Source organism: Hylaeus volcanicus, chromosome 5, assembly GCF_026283585.1.
Source record: "Hylaeus volcanicus isolate JK05 chromosome 5, UHH_iyHylVolc1.0_haploid, whole genome shotgun sequence".
Taxonomy (NCBI): Eukaryota; Metazoa; Arthropoda; class Insecta; order Hymenoptera; family Colletidae; genus Hylaeus; species Hylaeus volcanicus.
In genome coordinates this window covers 7,502,787-7,524,118 of record NC_071980.1, presented here as the reverse complement: position 1 = coordinate 7,524,118, position 21,332 = coordinate 7,502,787, and the positions used below count along the sequence as shown (strand labels likewise).

Here is a 21,332-nt window from a genome sequence, read left to right as displayed (position 1 = left end):
CGTTGGCAACCGCAGTTACGAACTGACATGGGCAGGTTGCAGTGAGTTGGGCGCAGGGGTACGGCAGGTTGCATTACAATTGGAAAAATAAATTACAATTTCAAGGTTTATATTACAATGTATGCAACCCGCCAGTCAGCTTCACTGACAGTCGGGAACCAACGCTACTAATCCTTGATAATCCGCGGACGTGTAAATAACCACGAAACAATCTATTTTTCGAAAGATAAAATCAAATGAATGGAACGAATGATCGAAACGACTAACCTGTGGACCTGGAGGTCCTGGCAATCCTGGTAGACCAGGCTCGCCGTCATCGCCGATTTCTCCCTTCGGCCCCGGCAGTCCCGGGAATCCAGGAAGTCCTGAATCCCCTCTTTCGCCCTTACGTCCTGATCTGCCATGCAATCCATGCAATCCTCGATCTCCTGGCTGTCCTCTTATACTGATTCCGGGTACTCCTTGGTCTCCTTCTAAACCCTTCGGTCCAGGTGGTCCAGGTAGACTCGACAATCCTCTCATTCCTGGTGCTCCAGGCATTCCGGCGAAGCCTTTCGGACCTGGATGGGAGGATGCATAAATGTTGATAACAAAAAAATGCGATTAACTTTCCTGAAGTACTTCATTTTACTTTAAACATATTCGAGAGACTATCGACCTTCATCTCCAGGGAGTCCTTTGGGTCCACGGAAACTGAGACCAACGTCTCCTTGAATTCCTTTGGGACCATCGAATCCATATGCTCCGGGGGCGCCCTTCTGTCCAGGAATTCCTGGAGTACCAGGCAGCCCATCCAATCCGTCTCGCCCTGGCTCACCCCTTTCGGCGAATTTCCCAGGCAATCCTACGGCATCGTATTCGCACTTAATAGCGAATATTCGCTCGCATTAAGACAAATGATTACGTTTCGATGTTACCTGGAGAACCGCGAGGTCCTTGATCGCCAGGAAGTCCTGGAAATCCTGGCATCCCTTGGAATCCATCGGATCCGGGGAACCCTTCGTCACCTGTGGCCCCCTAAAATTATTTTTCTTTATTAAAAATATTTATATCCCAATCAAGTGGATCAGGATTTATTATGCAACGATCTATATTAGACCGAGCGATTACAAGACGTGTCGTTCGCGTACCTTGCGGCCAGCCAATCCACTGAATCCTCGTTCGCCCTGTTCTCCTTTCTCACCTGGCTGTCCATCGCGGCCGGGATCACCAAATTCACCCCTTTCCGCCACGACGTACAGCGAAATACCTGGCTCACCTACGATACCTTTTGGTCCTGGCGCTCCCATTAAGCCAGGAAGTCCTCGAGGCCCGTCATCGCCAGGCATTCCTAAACAAAGTTTTCACCCAAGTCGGTACGAGGTTGATCGAATGTCAAGCTTCGAAGCTTCGTGCACAGGTGGTTCGATGGTTAGTCAAACCCGTCGATACTCGAATAATTAACTTGAGATGCTTTTTTAATATTCTATTGCCACGAATGCTAAGATTATATTGACTTCTCGAATGAGATCTCTAATTTGAGATTTGAGAATCAGGTCACCTTTGCCTCAACGATTTTATTTGCCTCAATCATTTTATCGTGCACTTCGAATTCCAAAGAAATTAAACCTAAAGAAAATCTAGTGGCGACAGAGAGTCACCTCTCGAGCGGAAGTTACGTTCGAGAAACCTACCTGGGAATCCCATTTGGCCAGGATCGCCATCCATTCCTCGGTTACCTTTGGTACCGTCGGGACCAGCCGGTCCCATTGGGCCACGTTCACCTTTAGCACCGTATGCACCAGGATAACCAGGCAATCCTGGTCTTCCCTGGAAGCCCCAATCTCCCCTTTCTCCTTTCAGTCCATCGAGTCCCATGTCACCGATCTCTCCCTGTTGGAAACACAATTATCACCATTTCTACAGTCAACATTTTATTCCTCGCCAACTCCTAGGCTACCTGTCAGCCTATATCGACATAACCAGAAACAAATGATTTCTAAGCAAATCATTGACTAAGGTGTCGACATGTTCCCATACCTTTGGCCCAGGCATTCCATGGGTTCCGTTGTAACCAGGTTCGCCTCTCAGCCCTGGCATACCATCGAATCCATCGGTAGCTAAACCGGGTTCACCAGGTAAACCAGGTCGACCGTCGATACCGGGGAATCCTGGTGCACCGATTTCTCCCACGTAGCCGGGTTCGCCGATGTCGCCTTGGGGCCCACTGAAGGCGTTATCACCTGGAAGTCCGTCGAGACCGTCGGGGCCAGGATCGCCAGAGACACCTTTGTAACCAGGCACGCCCATCATGCCCGAAGCGCCGATCGGTCCATAGTTTCCTCGTTCCCCTTTAGCTCCGAGGAGACCAGGAACTCCGTCGGGACCAGGCCAGCCAGGTGGACCGGGATCGCCGAGTTCACCGACGTCACCGTCTTCTCCTGGAGCACCTGGTCTACCTGGGATCCCGTCTCTGCCCACGTAACCCATCGGACCGGGGTCACCGTCGTTTCCTCGACGGCCCACAAGGCCGATCTCTCCCTTCAAGCCCTTCATTCCGTCGAATCCGGGTGGTCCATCATGGCCTGAACGAGAGTTTATCATTTAAACCAAGATCTTTTTATAGCTTCTCGAAGCTTTCTCGTTTCTTGTTTGTTTGTTGCAAAATAATACGTTTGTATTCGAGAGATTTTACAGGTAACCCTTTGTAGGGCAGAACTCCTTGGGTCATTTTTGCTCTCGATTCTTTTGTAAAAAGAAAGGTACGAGCGTAGAAATTTAAAAATAGAAAATTCCTTCTATGGTAAAAATGTCTGGATACTTTATGCTTCGAATTATTAACAAACTTTCAATGTTTAAGATACGAGTAACGATATCTGGCAAATGCGCTAGTTGATATCAGTTCTGTTCGTGCTTTAAATATCCTCGTCTATTAATAAACTTTCTACATTTAAGATAGAAGTAGTTGACCATATACCAGTTGATATCAGCTTTATTTAACGCTTCGAACTTCCTGATTTATTAATAAACGTTTAAGATAATGGCGCTGATAGTTGACCCACTGGTACTACGAATATTCAATTCAACGGGTAATCGTACCTTTAACGCCAACATCTCCAACCATTCCAGGCATTCCAGGTAGTCCAGGCGTTCCAGGGAATCCTCTGGGACCTTGAAGGCTGTCGCCATGCACGCCTTTGGCTCCCTGTCTCACAAATTCGATACGATAAGTCCCACGATGAAATTCATTACGAATTCTTGGACTTTCAAAAACATACAGGCAGTGTAAGAAGCATTCGTACAGCAACCAATTTAACACGTTTACTGCCAGACAAGTATTCTTGAAACTTTCTGCTAAGATTAAATATTATTTAAACTATTGGAAACTACATAATAACTACATGATAACTTTAGTAAAATTTATAAATTTCATTTAAATTCATTTCCTATGATACTTGACTTTCAGGATGAATTTTTTTAGCTGTTCAGTGAAGAGCACCGTGGGTGACATGGCGGACAACGTGTTGAAATAAATGGATCCTGTATGAATACTTATTACAGTTACTGTATGTATCAAAGATCGTGTAATTTTACCTGAAGGCCAGGTAGACCTTCTATACCAGGAGCTCCTTTGCCACCTTTGCCGCCCTTCGCCCCGTCTACTCCAGGTCTACCTCGCAATCCCGCAGGACCAGCGTCACCGATCTCTCCCTTTTCACCCGTGTAACCTTGGTCGCCGTAATCGCCGTATGTCTGGTTCGTACCTGGGTCACCTCGGTCACCTTTGTTGCCAAAACGTCCCTGCAAACAGAGAGCGATTCCATAACACGGTCAGGGCTTTTCAATCGATACACCGAAAAATGACCGCCAGTATACTTGCTGGTAGGGATCTCGCGAGGTCGCAAAATCGATCGGATAATCGATCTTTACAACTTAAACTGACCGTAATTAGTAATCCGACACCTTCTTAGACAGGGATAGAGCTAGACTTTTCGTTCAACACCGTACGATATCGAAATTAGGAGGCTCGTACTTCAATAACTTTAGTCTTTTTATGTATGTTCACGCATAATTCTGCAATGGGTAAATCAATTACCATAGAACTATTTCGTTTTGTAAAGTACATTCTGTGGAGGATGGAAGTTGCTGTTTTATCAAACTGACTCAAATATTTATGTTTTAAACTAATAATAACGACGTACAATATCACTTTTTTACTTTCTAATACTTTTCTCTTAAGGAGATTCAATTTTTCTACTTTCTTTAATCTTCTCATTTCAGAAGTTTCCTCTTCCTTGAACGGTACGTGTGTAATGTTAAGTTTAGGGGAGTATCTTTTAACAAATTGCAGCATGATTGGATCAGCAATTTGTGAAAGGACTTTACTTATTGAAAAAATACCGTGGTAGGTAGAAACTGAATTAACCAATCGTCGTCAAAAGTTTTTGGTTTTTCCAGTTTGGAAAAATCCGAGATAACGTGGACATGTATACCTTAGATCCGCGACATCTCTGTCGTCCTAGGGATCGATTACCTATGCCAATAAATCATTAACTGCTGTTTCGGTTTACGACTTCACAAGATCCCTACCAGCGACTGTACACGATACGTTTTCCATTCATTCGTTTTCCGATCATTCGTTTTCCAATCCTTGTATGCTTACTGGAAAACCAACAGGTCCCCGGTTTCCTGGAGTACCCGCTGTCCCTCGAAAACCTTGATCTCCCGGCATTCCTGGATAGCCCTTGAGTCCCACGGGACCCTGAGGCGATATACCGGGGGATCCAGGAAGTCCTGGTGCTCCGGGGTATCCCTCGTCACCTGGTCGTCCTACTTCACCTGGGAATCCATCGTCCCCTGCAAAGAATCAAGGTCCAAGTTCGCTGTTACCGACAACTATAATACATATAATTGCTTCGAGTGTTTGTATATATTTCTGTATAGTTACGGTTAGAGACTCGTGTTTCAAAAGAAATATTGTAAATAATAATTAGAAATTCTTCTCGATACAATTCATCTTTATCCTTATCGAAGAATATCGAAGAATCTGTATAGGTTTAATGTTTCCAAATAAATGCTTCACTATGCACACGTACATAAACAGACTTTGCGCGTTTATACGCTTACAATAAAAAAATTTATTTGGAAGCGTTACAGCTATCATTTAATTTAGAAAAGTTTCGTTAATGACCTAGATGGGGTACGAATATTTATTACGATTAGACTGCGGATCTTTATGCAAAATAAAATCTTCGTGAACAAAAATTGAACCTAAATAAATACCTAAATACCTACATACCTAAATACGAATTCATTTTATTCTGCAAATATTATAACATGAACTTTACTTTCAATCTTGTTTATATTCTTGGATATTGTTTGCGTTTTGTAGTCTCTTGCACATTCAAGTTTCCTATAAATGCATCAAGATCCGCGGTGTAATTATGATATTATGTGGTCGTTGAACTTCTCACCTGGAAAACCTCTTTCTCCCTTGAATCCTTTGTCTCCCTTCAGATTTATATTGTATCCAGACGCCTCCCCGGTTTCTCCTTTCCGCCCATGTTCGCCCTGGAAACCCTTCAACCCAGGGTTACCCCAGTAACCTGGTTCACCTCGCAGGAACTCGATTGGTATCGTCGCGTCGTCGCCATTCTCGCCAGGGAAGCCATCGTCACCTGGCAAACCGTCTCGTCCCGAAACTCCTGGCAGCCCGTGATCACCCTGGGAACAAAACAGTATCCACGATCGTTAGACATGGCCTGCGAAAAGTATGTAGCTGCAATGTAACGACTATTTAGAATTAGAAAGTAATTATTTAAGTAATTCTCGATTACTTTGTTTTTTGTAATTACGCAATGCCTTATACTTAATTACTGAGTAATTCAATTACTTTTTAATAATTACTTTTTATAATTACCCAGACAGTAAGAAAAAAAGTAATTTCAATTATTTTTTTAATAATTACATTCAAGTAATTAAAAAAAGTCTTTATAATTACCTTCTTATTACTATTAGGTATTTTGAACTAGACTCGAGACGCCTTTCAATTACTTTCTGGACAGTTCTAAGTAATTATTAAAAGGTAACCGAATTACTGGTAGTAGTTAAGTAATTTCAAATACAATTACATGCGACACAGTAACCGTAATGGCAATTCCTTTCTGGGCAGTTATAAGTAATTGCAAATACAATTACATGCGACATACCATTACATTACATGCAATTGTAACGGCAATTATTCAATTACTTGACCAAAGTAATCGGTATTACTCCAGACCCGGAGTATAACTACGATAACTTCGAAACAAATCGAGCAGGACAGTTGCAAATTTACTCAAACATACATTGTACATACGCGTATAAATAAACATAGCAAATTTCGAAAGTTCACGTCTATTACTTTGCCCTAAAAAAAAAAATCGCGAAAAGTGCCTCGATGGTGGTATAGATAAAGAATTCTTTCTTAACAGGTCCAGCGGGTGATAAGAGGTACTGACCTTCTCCCCTTTGGGCCCGTCAAATCCCACGTCACCGTACGGTCCAATTTCACCTTTGGGCCCTCTTAGCCCTTCCAGTCCAGGGAACCCTTTGTCGCCAATGTCGCCAGGCTCTCCGATTGTTTTGTTGCGCGGAGGCAATACCAATCTCCCTCTCTCTCCCTTCGGTCCCTGGACACCGGCGATTCCTGGACGTCCGCTGTCGCCTTCCAAGCCCATTGGTCCAGGAATACCAGCTTTTCCGTGGGCACCCTTGAAGCCACGCGGTCCAGGCAAACCAGGGTATCCTGGCTGGCCAGGATATCCGGCCAGTCCGCTGTCGCCGGTTTCACCTTTCTCGCCAGGCAGTCCTACGGAACGAACACGTCGTTACTTTATGGTTGGAATATCCTTCAATTGGAAATCGGAGGAAATTGGAAATTGGAGTGGCGGCGAAGGACAGTCGAGTTGTCTAGGAACTGAAGGTCGATTCAGACTATACGACACGGACCGGCACCGACGCGACAAAACATTAAAACACGCGTTTTAATGGAACTATTCGCGCTATTCCCATTGGCGGAAGGTTCAGGTCGGTGTCTGTTAAGTGTAACACGCGTGTTTGAATGTTTTGTCGTGTCGGTGTCGGTACGTGTCGTTGCCGGAACGTGACGGTCCGTGTCGTATAGTCTGAATCGACCTTGATTCGTTAGTTAGCTAACTCGTTTCTGGCATTTGGTCATCTTCGTTACTTCCGCTGTAGGATACTGTCTCTCCAGACGGTCTCCACTGACAAACAGAGCGAAACCATTGAGAAATGAAACGCGTAAAGGTCTATTTACACGTATCCGTAACGTGTCAGTTCCGTATCCGTTCAGTTCCGTAATGTTCCATCAGTGTCAGTGATTTTAAATGTACTTCTGTTGTTTTTTGAATGGGCATGTTCGCAGACGTCCGACACCGCTCCGTGACGTTAAACTGGTACGATATGGATACGGAACTGACACGTTACGGATATGAGTAAATAGACCTTTAGGGGCTTATAGATTGTTCGATTCGACTTGCCTGGTGCGCAAACGCCGCAGTCGTCGCCCTTCGGACCTATCGCTCCCATCCAGCCTGGACGACCGGGCCATCCGTCGGGTCCGGGAATTCCAGGTGGTCCTGGCAATCCTCGTTCGCCGGGAGGACCGCGGATTCTGATACCTTTCCCAGGGAAACCTTTCGGACCTGTTCGAACGAAAGAAATTGGCATTATTGGCTGCGATAGGCATCGAGTCGTGGTTTATATTAGGTTGTCTCGAAAGTTTCTTTCGCGAGTTGCACTCAATTATTCGATGTGGTCGTGTTTATATAAATCGACAATCTAATTTCATAGATATTCGTGTTGTAACGGTAATGGAGCAAAATGAATCGTGCACAATTCAGTAATGTAACATAAAACATAAGATATTGTGCATGTATTACTTATTAATATAGCGAAAGAAACTTTTGGGACAATCTAATATTACAATCGTGACACAGTGTACAAGCACACGTATGAGGTAAAAATATGAATAAGAATTATGCCGTCATGCCATTGCTACTTGGAGCGAAAGATTTAGAGAGCGCTATTTCAGGATAATAACTGTTTGTATTAAAAAAACGCTATTATTAATTCATTATTCTCGAAAATAAAGTTGCGACTCGTCTATAATTTTTCACGATAAATAATCGATTAGTAGAATGCGGATCTTTATGCGAAATAAAATCTTCGTGAACAAGAATTGAACCTAAATAGGAATTTTTTTTATTATAATATGAATGTTACTTTCGATATTTTTAAATATTATTGCACACCCTGTGCATTTTCTAGTCCTTTGAAACATTCAAATTTTCTACGAATGCATAAAAATCCGCTACCGATACGTATTTTACTATCTTATACGTTTTTCCATTTATGCCGATCCTCATTTTCCATATTCTCATTTGGCATAATTCTCATTTTCCATCATTCTCATTTGGTATTAATTGTAACGAGAATGTTCTCACCAGGAAGACCGTGTTCACCGCGATCGCCGGGTGGACCGGAGTATCCAGGTATTCCAGGCTTTCCGTCGATGCCTGGGGGCCCGATGATCGTTATGCCGGGGAATCCTTTTGGTCCAGCGACTCCAGGTAGACCAGGTAAGCCGGACACACCCTGGGAGCCCATCTGGCCGGGAAAACCTGCGACAGTTCGAATGACACATTTTTTAGTAAGACGCTTTGTCGGCGGTTTGTATGGGACATTGTCGAGGACGCACCGTCCGATCCTGGCTCGCCTTTGACGGAAGATCCTTTCGGCCCTGGCAGGCCCGAGGCACCGGCAGGTCCTGGAGGACCAGGTGGACCGATGTAGCCCACGTTGCCTGGCGTACCTGGCGTTCCTGACTCCCCCATCGGACCGGGTGGACCTGATACAAAAAGTATCGTTAGAGCAAGTTTATTCAAAGTCGCGGCGTAGTCCTTGCGAACACCAGAGATGTAATATTATTTTTGTAATATTTTTCAAAGAATTTGTTACAGCTCATGAGTGTCATGAGCCACAGAGGTTATACAGTGTTATATTTACAGTATTTTAATAATGTACGTAAAATGTACTAAATATAGTGCATAAATAAATGTGTATATAGTTTATGAAGTATATTACGAGAACACTGTAAGTATATACTGTAATAAAATATTGTATAATCTGTATAAGCCTGTATAAACTATAATAAAATATTGTATAACTTGTATGATATTTATTCAATACACACATATATATATCTAGGCTCATTAGGTTATACAGTGTTATATTTACAGTATTTTTATAATCTATGTAAAGTGTACTAAATACAGTGCATAAATAAATATGTAAAATATAATATTGTATAACCTCTGTGTATTATATGTATTATAATATAGATATAATATTACATTATAGAGTATTATATACTCTTATTGTATACAATGAATTACTGAACCTACTTATTTAAGTATTTTGATTTCCTATATACATAAAGTTCTCGCATTTGTTACGTTCTAAAAAGTATCTGGAACGAACCTACGTCTCCCTGAATTCCAATGTTCCCTTGAATTATTTCGTCGAGTTCCGGTATATATTTTCCAGGTTCTCCAGCAGCCCCTTGTTTGCCAGGCGCTCCTTGATTCCCTGGTTCTCCCGGCTCCCCCTGAATTTAAAATCCGAGTCTTACATTCGCGGCGACGCATTTCGAAACGAAGCGAAACTTCGTTTCGACGTAACGGGCATTTCGAATAACAATACCGGTTAAATATTGTGTTCATAAAAAAAAAAACATATATCCTGCTTGACATATATCCCTCCAATGTTTCGAAATCGCCTTCATTAATATACGATTGAAATTGTGAATGGTTTTTCAAGCAAATGGAACGCGAGTCGTTTAGCGAGTTTTCGCGACGCGCGTGTAAAATTGGAAAAAAAAATTAGCGTATTCAATATGCGTACGGTTTACCGTAACGGGACTGTAATTCGAGGTAAATATTACGCGCGCAATCGGAGTATGAAATATTCGTGCAAACGTACGTCGCATTCAGCGTAGAGATTACGTTAATTAAAGTCGATCGCGATGATTCGTGTAAACGTAATTGCTCGCGCAGTAATTTCGATTTCGTTCGATTACACCTGCGAATCGAATCGAAATCGTCGCAAATTAGCCACGCTTGTATTTACCAGTTTTCTGACAATAGAAACGCGACACTTACGCCAATTCCGGTCGATCCTGGATTTCCTTCGTAGCCGGGGGCACCTTTGTCCCCCTTTGATCCTGCAGGTCCTGCCGGGCCCTCTACGCCCTGCTTACCCCTCGGCCCGTCGCTACCCTGCTCTCCTTTTCCACCTTTGATTCCCAGAAATCCTGGCCGACCCTGCGAAATATTCGCGCTCACCTTGAATATCCGATTATACGGCCAGATTATCTTTTAATTTCCAAATTTCCCGAACGCTTCGGGTCGCGTAATTACGTTACGAATTTTCCAGAAAATTTCTCTCCGACAAAATATATTGGCGAACGTTGATATTTATATTATATCGTTACGTAGTTATCTCCTACTATGTTTACGCTATGTAAAGATACGGAAGAAAATGTATGAAACAGAAACGCAACGTTAAGAGTATAGCGAGCGATTGAAATAATAATTTTCTGATAAATATAGAATGTTAAAAAAACGTGGATATAATATCACAAAAAAAAAAAGAGAAAAAATATACGTGTCGAATCGAGTAATCTCTTCCTTTTCGAAGTCGGTTAAAAATGAAGAAGCAATTTATAAGTAAAGAACATATTACAACGAGAATTTGTATAAATATTCGAGACTACAAGTGGACAAGTGATATCATTTTAAATAAAATACTCACGCGAGGCCCTTTGGTGCCCGTCTCTCCCTTATAGCCGTAGTTTCCAACGTCTCCCTTCATACCCTTGTAGCCCTTAACTCCCTTCACGGTCGTGGTGCCCTTTTTCGTCTTGTATTCGCCGCTGCTCGGGGGCCCAGGATCACCTCTGTCCCCCTGTTCGCCCATGGCACCTTTCACGCCGTACACCGTCTCGCCAGGTTCACCTCGCATACCTGGCAGACCGGGGGCGCCAACGTAACCCTAAGAAATTACTTTAGTTGACACTTTGGTCCACCTCCTCTGTCGCAGATCTTCCGACACGTTGTTATCGCAGCATCGATGAAAGATTTGTCAGTAACGTTACATGTGATCTCATAAATATTACCCTCTGCGTCTATCGATGATGTTCGACTAAATTAAATAATAGTTTCGATATTACCAAATGAATTCTTCCTTATAAATATGAATATTAATAAGCTTGTACATCTGTACATATTTATACATACGTCAAGATATTTATCGAACATGCACTCGGAAACATCTTCCATTTAATTTAAACAAATTCCTTTGATAGAAATGGAGGGTACGAATTACCCTCTGCGTCTATTGATGATGTCCGACTAAATTAAATAATAGTTTCGATATTACCAAATGAATTCTTCCTTATAAATATGAATATTAATAAGCTTGTACATCTGTACACATTTATACATACGTCAAGATATTTATCGAACATGCACTCGGAAACATCTTCCATTTAATTTAAACAAATTTCTTTGATAGAAATAGAGGGTACGAATATTTATTTGACTGACTGTATACGTAGGAGCATTTCTTTTTTAATAAAGAAGTTGAATGGACCGTGAACAGTCTCGATTATTTAATCGCGCATGTTTCTTTGTTGTAATTGTGAATTTGTTTAGGGAAGGTTCACGCACCTGCATTTTTTTTTTCTGTATAACGAGTGCAAATACTAAAAAATCTCGTTTCTTCGTTACACGGTAACGATAATTCACGATAAAGAGATCTCGTACACGTACACGACGTAGGGAACGCAGGTTTCGCGTTTCCTGGAAGTCGCCGATCACTCGTCGGAATCTTCTCCCGGAGTGAAGACGGCACCTCGCGTTATCAGCGAGAATGGCGTCAGCGGATATCAGTCCGAGGTGCCGCGACGCGTCAGGTTTCGGTGGATGCTGCTGCCGCGTTTCGTATTCAGCGATTAACACGTGGCACTTTTGCTTCATCGTCTCTCATCCGGACTCGGTATCCGTGACTTTCGTGAATTCCTTCGCGGAATATTCTCCGGGGGAATTCACGGAATTCTCTCTCTTCCGCGACGGTGGCCTTCGAGGAGAACTCTCGGCGTGTCTCTCGTAAGAGAGATCGGAGCCTCTGTCGATCTAAAGCTACGATTCATCGATTTCATCCCTTGTATATTATGGCAGGAGAGATTAAAGCTCTGAGGCGACCGTTTAGGTTCTCGATTTAATTCGTTGAATTCGAGACTTTGTATCGTGAGATTTACTTTGTAATCTTTCGATGTAATCTTCCTCTGTGTCTGTAGGGAGTTTTGACGAGATGTTTACAGTATTTGGGAGGTATACAACAATCAGTCTGATAAGCATACGGACCCTTTATATTTATTAACTCTTTGCACTCGAGATCGTCTTTTTTGGTATCTACCAGCAACTCGAGATGCTTTCTTGGCATTCTACATTCTACATTCTGTATTGCCTTGAATGCTAAGCTTCGATTGACTTCGAACATGTCATTTTATTGACACTTCTAGTACGAAAGAAATGAAATCTAAAGGAACATTATTGCTGGTAGATTTGTTACGCGAAACCTAGCGGTGACTGAGACTCATCTCTCGAGTGCAAAGGGCTAACTAGTCAGCTGCGTTTGACGAGTCCCTCGATAAAATTGAGAGATATAAGGTTCGCTTTTCGCGACAATTAAGAAACGGGAAAATCATGGTCCGATCGAACCAACGAGTTTGCGGGATCCGCTTTCGATCCGGGGCCCTAGGCAGACATCTTTGTTTACCCGCGGTATAACGCGCCACTGTCGCTGGTTATCTCTCTTCGGGTACCGTAACGACCGATCGGGCCAACCTGGTGGGTTCGTGAACCTCTTACGAGAGTTTAGGTCGTGCCGTTCATTCGCGGATGCCACGGGAACGAGATAAGAGAGAAGGCGGAAAGGAACGAAAGCGTCGAAGGGAGACGATGAGCCTCGGTCCCTCCGAACCGCCGTCTTCTTCTTTTTCGCGAAACGCCACCTGCTCCCATGAAATATCGCCCTCCTCGCAAAGTATTCCCCGGCGATATTTAACGGTCATACCGAGGACGAAGGAAAGAGGAAGTCCAAGGAAAGAGGAGGGAAGATGTGCTGGCATTCGCTACAAAATTCGCCAAAGGAGAAATTCAGATTGAATAAAATTGACGATTCATAATTATAGCGAAATATCATTTCATCGAGATTCATCGAACCTTCGTGACTATGTACGCGAATTTCCATCAACGGTTATTGTATATATAGCCGTTTCTTTTCTCGTACGGAAATTATTTGTATCTCTCTTCCCTTCTTATAGAATTCCTTTCTGATATAAAAATTTGTCCTTTCCTTTAGAACAAGGCCGAATTTAATTTTGCCGTAATCGTACCGCAGTTTCCTTACAAAATTCCCTTCTAATATAACAACCTTGTCGTACCTCTGTCTCCTTATAAAATTCCCTTCCGATATAACAACCCATTTTATTTGTCCATTTTTTTAAAAACACCCTCTCCTTTCACGAAGATATAACAGTGACCAAGTTGCGAACAAATAGCGTATCAGTATGATTAAATAGCGTTTCTGAACTCACCATGTCGCCCGTTTCTCCAGGGTAGCCCATTTCGCCTGGAATCCCGTACGGACCCTTGTAGCCCTGAGGAGAAAATTCAAGCGATTTAGCATCGAACAGGTCCGATCGATCCGGGACAATCGAGGGAAATTCATTTCGCGAGTTGATCGTTCGGGGGTGATTGTTTCGTGGCACTGGTTGTCGCCGTAAGCAAACTAGAACTGCGAGGATTGAGTTAATTATCGACAGGAGTATTAATCGGTCCCCGGAGGAACTGTGGCTTGCTATTATTTCGAAAGGGGTCGGGTAATCATTTAGTCGATCAGTTGAGTGGGTCATTGGATCATTGTTACGAAATTAAACGACTAGATGTTTTTTTCAATTTTCACTCCACGAAAGTAATTATTTTTATAACTGACCTTATTTCGGATGTAAACTGTGGCTTGCTATTATTTCGAAAGGGGTCGGGTAATCATTTAGTCGATCAGTTGGGTGGGTCATTGGATCATTGTTACGAAATTAAACGACTAGATGTTTTTTTTAAATTTTCACTCCACGAAAGTAATTATTTTTAGATATAACTGACCTTATTTCGGATGTAAATCGAGCCTGAAATAACCTTCTGAACGAACATCTCTTTATCCAACCATGTCTTTATCCAACTTAGCAATAATTATCCCCACGAAGAAGCAAAGCAAATATACTTTAAGAAACTTCGATCCCAGCCGTTCAATTTAGTAAAATTCTCGAAGTTTCACGCGTTTCAAAAAGTTTACTTATCCGTCCGCAAGACTCGACCTGGCCCGTTTCAAACTTTCGTGTTACAAGCGGAAGATTGCAAGTACAATGATCGACGCAGCGTCAACTCCAACGAAAGATTCCAATTTCCAATTCAAACTGTTGAAAAACTCGCCGCGCGGAGTGGACGGTGAAATTTCGCCGCGGCCACCGCAGGATCCACGGCATTCCCGTCACGTCCCGAAGCTACTACCACTCGCAAAACAGTTTCCGTTCGGCTCGTCCTGGCCCGTCGTTCCCAGGAACCGACGCGATTTGTCTGCGGAGCCCGATACCTCAACGAAGGAACAACAATTTTGTACTCGTCCCCCGACAACTTTGTAAGCGTTTCCCGAACAGGGATTGTGGGAACCAGGGATTATTTAAATTTCAGATCTAGATAATCCAGAGATGAAAAGCACCAAAAGCACCAAAAGCACTTGGAAGAAAAGTATCTTAGGATTTTCGGGATTTTCTGCAGATATTTCTTCGATAATACAGGCTTGATGGAACGCTCACACGATGTTGTGTTTCACGATTGTTAACTATCGTTACTTTGATGAAAAATTTGAAACACTAGGTATATTCTGTAACATGCATACTTGATCGGGAGATAGAATCTTGAAGTACCTTTTGGAAGACACTGCGTATACATTAAATTCCATCAAGGTTTAATACTTCAATAACGACGCAAGTTCCAATCTTTGATAATTGGAACTATCGTACTTCTAATTGTATCAGTTATATCGTGTCGTATCGTAACGAAACCACTGAACAGTTGTTTATTTAGACACGCAACTATATCGACCAATGAATTCTGTCGCATCGACAAAATTTTCAATAAACAAGCCCGGGTACGTTTCGATTTAGTTGACCGTAAATTCAATTACCTCGGGTCCGTCCACGCCTGGAGTTCCGCGGTAACCCTTCACGCCGACGGAGTTGATACCACCGTCGCCAGGTTCGCCAGTGGGACCAGGATCCCCTATCGCACCTGGAGAACCGCGTCTACCGTACTCTCCAGGCATTCCAGGTGATCCAGCACGTCCATCGGTCCCGTTGCATCCGTCCAAACCGTCTGGTCCAGTCACGCCAGGCAGACCAGGGTTGCCCTGCGGCCAGGAATTTAATTATTCCAGTATTTTTTTCAGCCATTATTAAAGGAGCGTCCACATGGCCTCGTCGACGGAGAACGAGACTCGGACTCGCGTTGCTTCTTTGATTTCGAGTAGCAAACGAAATTTGACCAAGTCTGGCGGAGCCTTCGAATTTCTATTTAGCATTCAGGAAGGTTTTACCGCTAACTTCGATTTAAAATTTGAATTTATTTACACATCTTCGCGTGAGTTACTCGATTATAGTTTCGACTATTTATTTATTTCGATTGCATGGAAAAATAATGTCGCGAAACAGTCCGGTACGAAGAAGGCGAAGCGTTTCGAGTGGGAAAATCTGGAGCTCTGTTTAACGAGAATACTTACCGCCTCGATTTAACGAATACAGTTTTCAATCCATCGGCACTCCGGTGACCAAATCCCGCTACACATTAACGAAGCGCACTCGACCGAGTTTCGCGATTGCTTATTCGCGGCGACGAAATTTTACGTGTTTTATTTGAAACATTTTACAAAGGTGAGACCTATTCACTTTACGGTGTAACGCTTTGCCGGACGGGTGTAAAGTGAGCCTACGAACGCAGGTTTGTTAAAAATGCGAGTCGAAGAATGTCAGTTATCTTTCGAACGGTTCGTAATGATACGAGGGAACTGCGAGTAACAGACCTGAGCAAATTTTGTTTGAAATGGAAACGAGGTGTTATTTGGAAGGTGCTGAGATATACATTTATTTGGAGTAACAAGGAATAAGAATAATAATTTCTAAATGAAAATTCGGAATGGGGATATGTGTACAAACCGAAAGTCCGGGAGCTCCTGGGAATCCTTGTATACCTTGATCACCCTGGAAAAGAAAACAGAGATTGAATACTTCAACGATGTTAGTGTTTGGAATATATATTTAATTTTCTCTAAAGATGTTATTTAACGTTCAAAAATGTTTCTATTGAAATGACTATCAACCGCATACGTTCACATTTGTGTGGTGGAATTGACAAATGGGTGAATGCATTTATAAAGTGCTCCTAAACCAAATTGACCGGGATTCGTGGCATTCACAGAGTTTTGATCCATTATCTCTACTACAGTGGTAATAACGGAGTGGAAATCATTTTTCGGTTTATCCTTGATATTTCCCGTTCTGCTCGATAAAAAATTATGAAAAAAATCATGGTTACTTCACCAATTAGTACGTATATTCGAGAATTTTTTCAGAATTTTTGCACCTAAGTTCGAATCTTAAAAAATTCACAAACATTTTAGTCAAGTGACCACGTGTGTATTTACGTAGTACGAAGTCCCTTATTAGTATTAGTGATCTCTAATTTTGTCGGATTTTTCGAAGGGGTGGAACGTAGTAAAAAGAATCAAAGATCGTTAAAATATTGTTCTATTAATCGAGCCATTTCTCATCCAGACAATTCCTACGACGGAATCGTTCATCTATAAAAATAACGACTTCCACGATTACGCGATCGCTCGCCCACTTGATTTAAATGTGGTTAATCGCGTTGGTTGCGATGCTGATCGACGATTATAACATCGCACCCTCGATTCGCTGGAAGGCCGTCCAATCGGCAGCGACAACCATAAGCATTTCAAATGCTTCCTGATGCGGTGCCCGCGAAAGCCGTCTGTCGAACGCGATTCCGTTGTGCATAAAATAAAGCGCGTCGTTAGCAATTGTCTGTTGCACTCAATTGTCTCGTGGTAAAGAGCCGCGATATAATTGCAGAAGCGCGTCATGCTAACAACGCGAATCGTGCCACATTTTTCTACGCCATCGGGGATCGTTCGCGCGACGCGTCGTTAACGAAACGCGTAATTAGAACTTTTCGCTCGACAATGGTTTCTTGACGTACAGTGGCCCCGAGCTGGGCCAGCGATTGCGTTCCAATTACTTTCGTAATAATCGTACCGAAATTGTACGATTAACGTGTAATCGTAAATTACGGTTTTTTAATCTGCATTCGCGACTCGGTAATTTGTAACTTTTCAAAGCTAATCGAGCCTTGATTACTCGTTAATCATTGAACACGATTAGAGGCAATTCAACGGGCATTCATCACGATTGTCGATTACTTAGCGGAATTATTGATAGAATCCTTTAGTACGACGGTTTAATCAATCAAAATTAAATACTGAGATTCTAATGGTACACGTTAGTTTGGACTTTATATTTTCAAGTACGCTTGGATTGGTTGGTTGCGCGACGTATCGAAGAAGAATTCGAGCATTTTTCTGATTACGGAATTAAGGTCTATTTACAGATATCCGTAACGTGTTAGTTCCGTATCCGTTCAGTTCCGTAGTGTTCCATCAGTGTCAGTGATTTTTCACGACATCCCTAGTGTAAATAGACATTTTTAGTCGTTTCGCTGTGTAGTTTTACGCTAGCCAACTACAACAGAACACGCGTAATTCGACAAGCGAAAATCAGGACCCCGATCTGGTTTCTGGATCGAATCGAAGTTTTGTGAATGCAAATTGGTTGAGTCCCTTGCCGACGCAGTACCAATCCGGCCTGACACGATTGCACGCCGCGTTCGCATGCATGAGTCGCTTATGCATACCTAATTTACCATTTTATGCGTCAATACGGCTCAAAGGGTCGTTCGTCTCTTTTCGATCTTCGTCTGGATTCGATCGCTACATCAACGCACCCGAGTTCTGCGCAGTCGTGTACAATCAAAAGTAAAAAATACCAAAAAATAATACGTACAAAATATATCTCGAGTAACTTCTGCTTCGATTCATCGTTCTTCCACTTTCGTGTTCGTTCCGAAGATCGTGTAAACACGCGCGCACCCCCGGCGTGTTTAATTCGAGCTGAAAAATTTCAGTGGAAAGTTCTGAAATTCGCGCGACCCGCGTTCCGTGTTTCTACGATCGCTCGAAATTTTTATTCGTAATGGAAAATTCTCGGTTTCGTCACATCTTTTTCCGTTACGCAGAAACGCACTTATCTTTCGCCGCGATTACGCACACGAATCACAGCTTTAAAGTACGCTTAAGAAAAGAGCAGCTTTATCAGTTAACCTGTTGCATAACTTCCAAGAAACGTGCCCGATTGAGAACATTATGCGGCAATATTATTACGAATTGCGCGTTCGTTCGATCGGTATCGAAATCATTCATAAAGCGAAGCTTCGAAAATGCTGCTTTCGTCGTTATTTGGTCGCGTGTATTCCGAGAGCTATGTTAGATTATGAATTAGAGAGATAAACAAAGCGACGCGGCGACCACGAACGTTATATCGAACAAAAACAGACGTGAACTCGGACACGGGAATCGGATCGACAGGTATTCGACCGGACGAATAGGTAAATCGATACATAGATAATAGGAGGGGATGGGCGCGGAGCGGTTGAACAATTATTGACCTTAATAAATTCATAGAACCGCAAATCGTTTGTAACTGCACGATATTTCAGCGACCTTTATGAGAGCCGTGCGCGCTTTACTAATTACGGCCAGCAAATGCGTAACGTTGAAATATTAGCGAGCTGGTATTGAGTCGGATACCTCCGTCAGTCGAGCGATTCCGGCTCGTTGCATTTGCCAAATAGTTAATTAACGAAATCGAATGGATTCGTTGACGTGCAAGAACCGAGGCAGATTTAAATTGGATAACATCGTCGCGCTGGAAACAATCGGCAAATCTCAAGCAAATTTCATTCTCATCTCGATTAAAAAATTCGACCTCAATTTTTACCGAGTCTATTCAACACTTCACCGACCGTTAGCCTATCGATAGGCTTTTTGTTAGGACAACCTTCGTTATTTATTATTGACGTAACATTTAACACTTTCATCGTTATATGAATTATAAAATATGTAAATATTAATCGAGAATATAAAAAAAGTATTACCGAATTCATTTATGTTATATAAGTTACTGCAATTGTAGCAAATAATTATATTGTACGAATAATAATGTTCGTAGCTGATTTATCCGATAAAACTGAGAATTCTATTTTTATGGGTTAAATAAATAATTCAAGAATTCGATTTGAACATGGTACGCATGTTGCATTGCAAATTATACTAGGAATTGAATTTAAAATAAATGGTTCCTGTACGAATACTTATTACACTGACTGTACGTGTCATTTTAAATTTCAGAATTCATTATACAAACCATTAAATTGTACTAGATATTCATATTATATATATATATATATATATATATATATATATATATAGTAATATGTATATAGTATATGTATATGTATATGTATATAGTAATATATATATATATATATATATATTACTATAGAGAAATAGAGATTGTTGTCAAAATAAAAAATATTGAATATAATTATATATCCAACCGCTACCGGTCGGTAAAGTGTTAAATTTCTCATTGAAAATTTAGCCAACACGTCTTGAAAATAAACTAATTTCACGTAATCGTCGATAATCACGTTACTCGATTTTACAAGTTTTATTAGCGACGATTCGTTACGATTCCTGCGATAATGGTTTTTGACAGAACCGATCGTACGAACGAACATCTCGCTTGAACTTATTAAACCTGATTAAATCGCGTCGAATAGGCGCGTGCAACGCAACATTTGTCGCGGCTCGTAAAAGTCCAAAACGAGCACGAAATAAGAGGCAGGAAGTCGCGTCGCCTTTGAGAAACGCGAATTTACGAGCAGACCGATAGGCAGAGGCAGGTAGAAGCTACCGATGTCTCCCGTGTATGGTCAGACTCGATACAAATTGACACACTTCCTTTTAAAGGACACCACTGATTGGCTGGCTTGGTGTGAACCCGACCAAAGGGCTGAGTCTACGATGAAGAGCGATAAATTGTGCCCCGAAATGGAATGCGCTCGATACAGAGTCCGAAGACACTTTGCGCAAGTAGAAAATAGCACAGGATTAATTGCAATTTTGTACCTCGAAGGTAAAACTATGTACAAATCTTTACATACAAATTTTACGTACAAATTTTTGAAAGAAATGCAAAATTTATCGATTTTAAAAGAATAGAGCGAATAAGAATAACTCCCTACTAATATTGAAACGTTCCGGATTTCGCGAATTCAATCGGAGTAATTATAACCGTATAAATCAATAATGTCTGTGGAATTTTGTCGTTGAAGTCAATTTCTAGGGAAACCAGATCGTCTTCGTACCAGAATTTAGCTGAAATTCGCGATAATCGACGATATTTTCCCACTTAATAATTCATTCGGTACGAATAATTTATATATATTGTTATTCGCCCACAGATCTCGGAACGTATCGTTGTTATTACGATAAAACACCTAATTTTCGACCAACAGAATTTATCAGCGGCACAATTAATGAATGGAATAAGCGATAGTCGACGAGTGTCGTTGGCACAGCAAATTTCACTTTTTATTTTCGTGTTTCGAGATAAGCAGTTGCAGAAACGCTGTCAGACATTAAGGAAGGAAGACAGGCAGGGAATATCTGAATATGAGATCACTCGACATCCGGTTCCACGTTGCTGGGTGTACAGAATGATCTGTCAATGGGAAGTGCGTTATCGCAATGCGCGTGGTGTACGCCATCCTTTATTTTTCATTATTATCCCTCTTTCAGCTTGGTCCGCGCGTGCTTTTAATGGAACCGACCCAATTTAGCGAAAACGCAATCTTACTTCGGGAACGATAAGCCGGGGAATCCGATCGAGTCGGAGGAACGAGTGCGAACGCGGACAAAAGTAGCAAATTTTGACAAACCGAAAGGAAATTTGGACAAGTAAACGCTGCTTTTCGATC

General features: G+C 42.0%; 1 protein-coding gene across 2 annotated transcripts in view; it reads right to left on the bottom strand.

Annotated features, from left to right (window-relative positions):
- LOC128877507 (collagen alpha-2(IV) chain-like) overlaps window positions 1-21,332 on the bottom strand; it is a 62,133-nt gene that overhangs the window by 4,027 nt on the left and 36,774 nt on the right. For both annotated transcript variants that reach the window (XM_054124849.1, XM_054124850.1), the window contains exons 3-22: window positions 16,373-16,417; window positions 15,349-15,570; window positions 13,703-13,765; window positions 10,855-11,094; window positions 10,203-10,364; window positions 9,523-9,649; window positions 8,741-8,890; window positions 8,487-8,663; window positions 7,521-7,685; window positions 6,480-6,829; window positions 5,454-5,703; window positions 4,643-4,836; window positions 3,574-3,780; window positions 3,079-3,184; window positions 2,020-2,564; window positions 1,674-1,872; window positions 1,131-1,330; window positions 918-1,017; window positions 659-844; window positions 268-560 (exon numbers count right to left, since the gene is read on the bottom strand). In XM_054124849.1, the coding sequence (XP_053980824.1) occupies window positions 268-560; window positions 659-844; window positions 918-1,017; window positions 1,131-1,330; window positions 1,674-1,872; window positions 2,020-2,564; window positions 3,079-3,184; window positions 3,574-3,780; window positions 4,643-4,836; window positions 5,454-5,703; window positions 6,480-6,829; window positions 7,521-7,685; window positions 8,487-8,663; window positions 8,741-8,890; window positions 9,523-9,649; window positions 10,203-10,364; window positions 10,855-11,094; window positions 13,703-13,765; window positions 15,349-15,570; window positions 16,373-16,417 (3,981 nt within the window). The remainder of the gene's footprint in view (window positions 1-267; window positions 561-658; window positions 845-917; window positions 1,018-1,130; window positions 1,331-1,673; window positions 1,873-2,019; window positions 2,565-3,078; window positions 3,185-3,573; window positions 3,781-4,642; window positions 4,837-5,453; window positions 5,704-6,479; window positions 6,830-7,520; window positions 7,686-8,486; window positions 8,664-8,740; window positions 8,891-9,522; window positions 9,650-10,202; window positions 10,365-10,854; window positions 11,095-13,702; window positions 13,766-15,348; window positions 15,571-16,372; window positions 16,418-21,332) is intronic.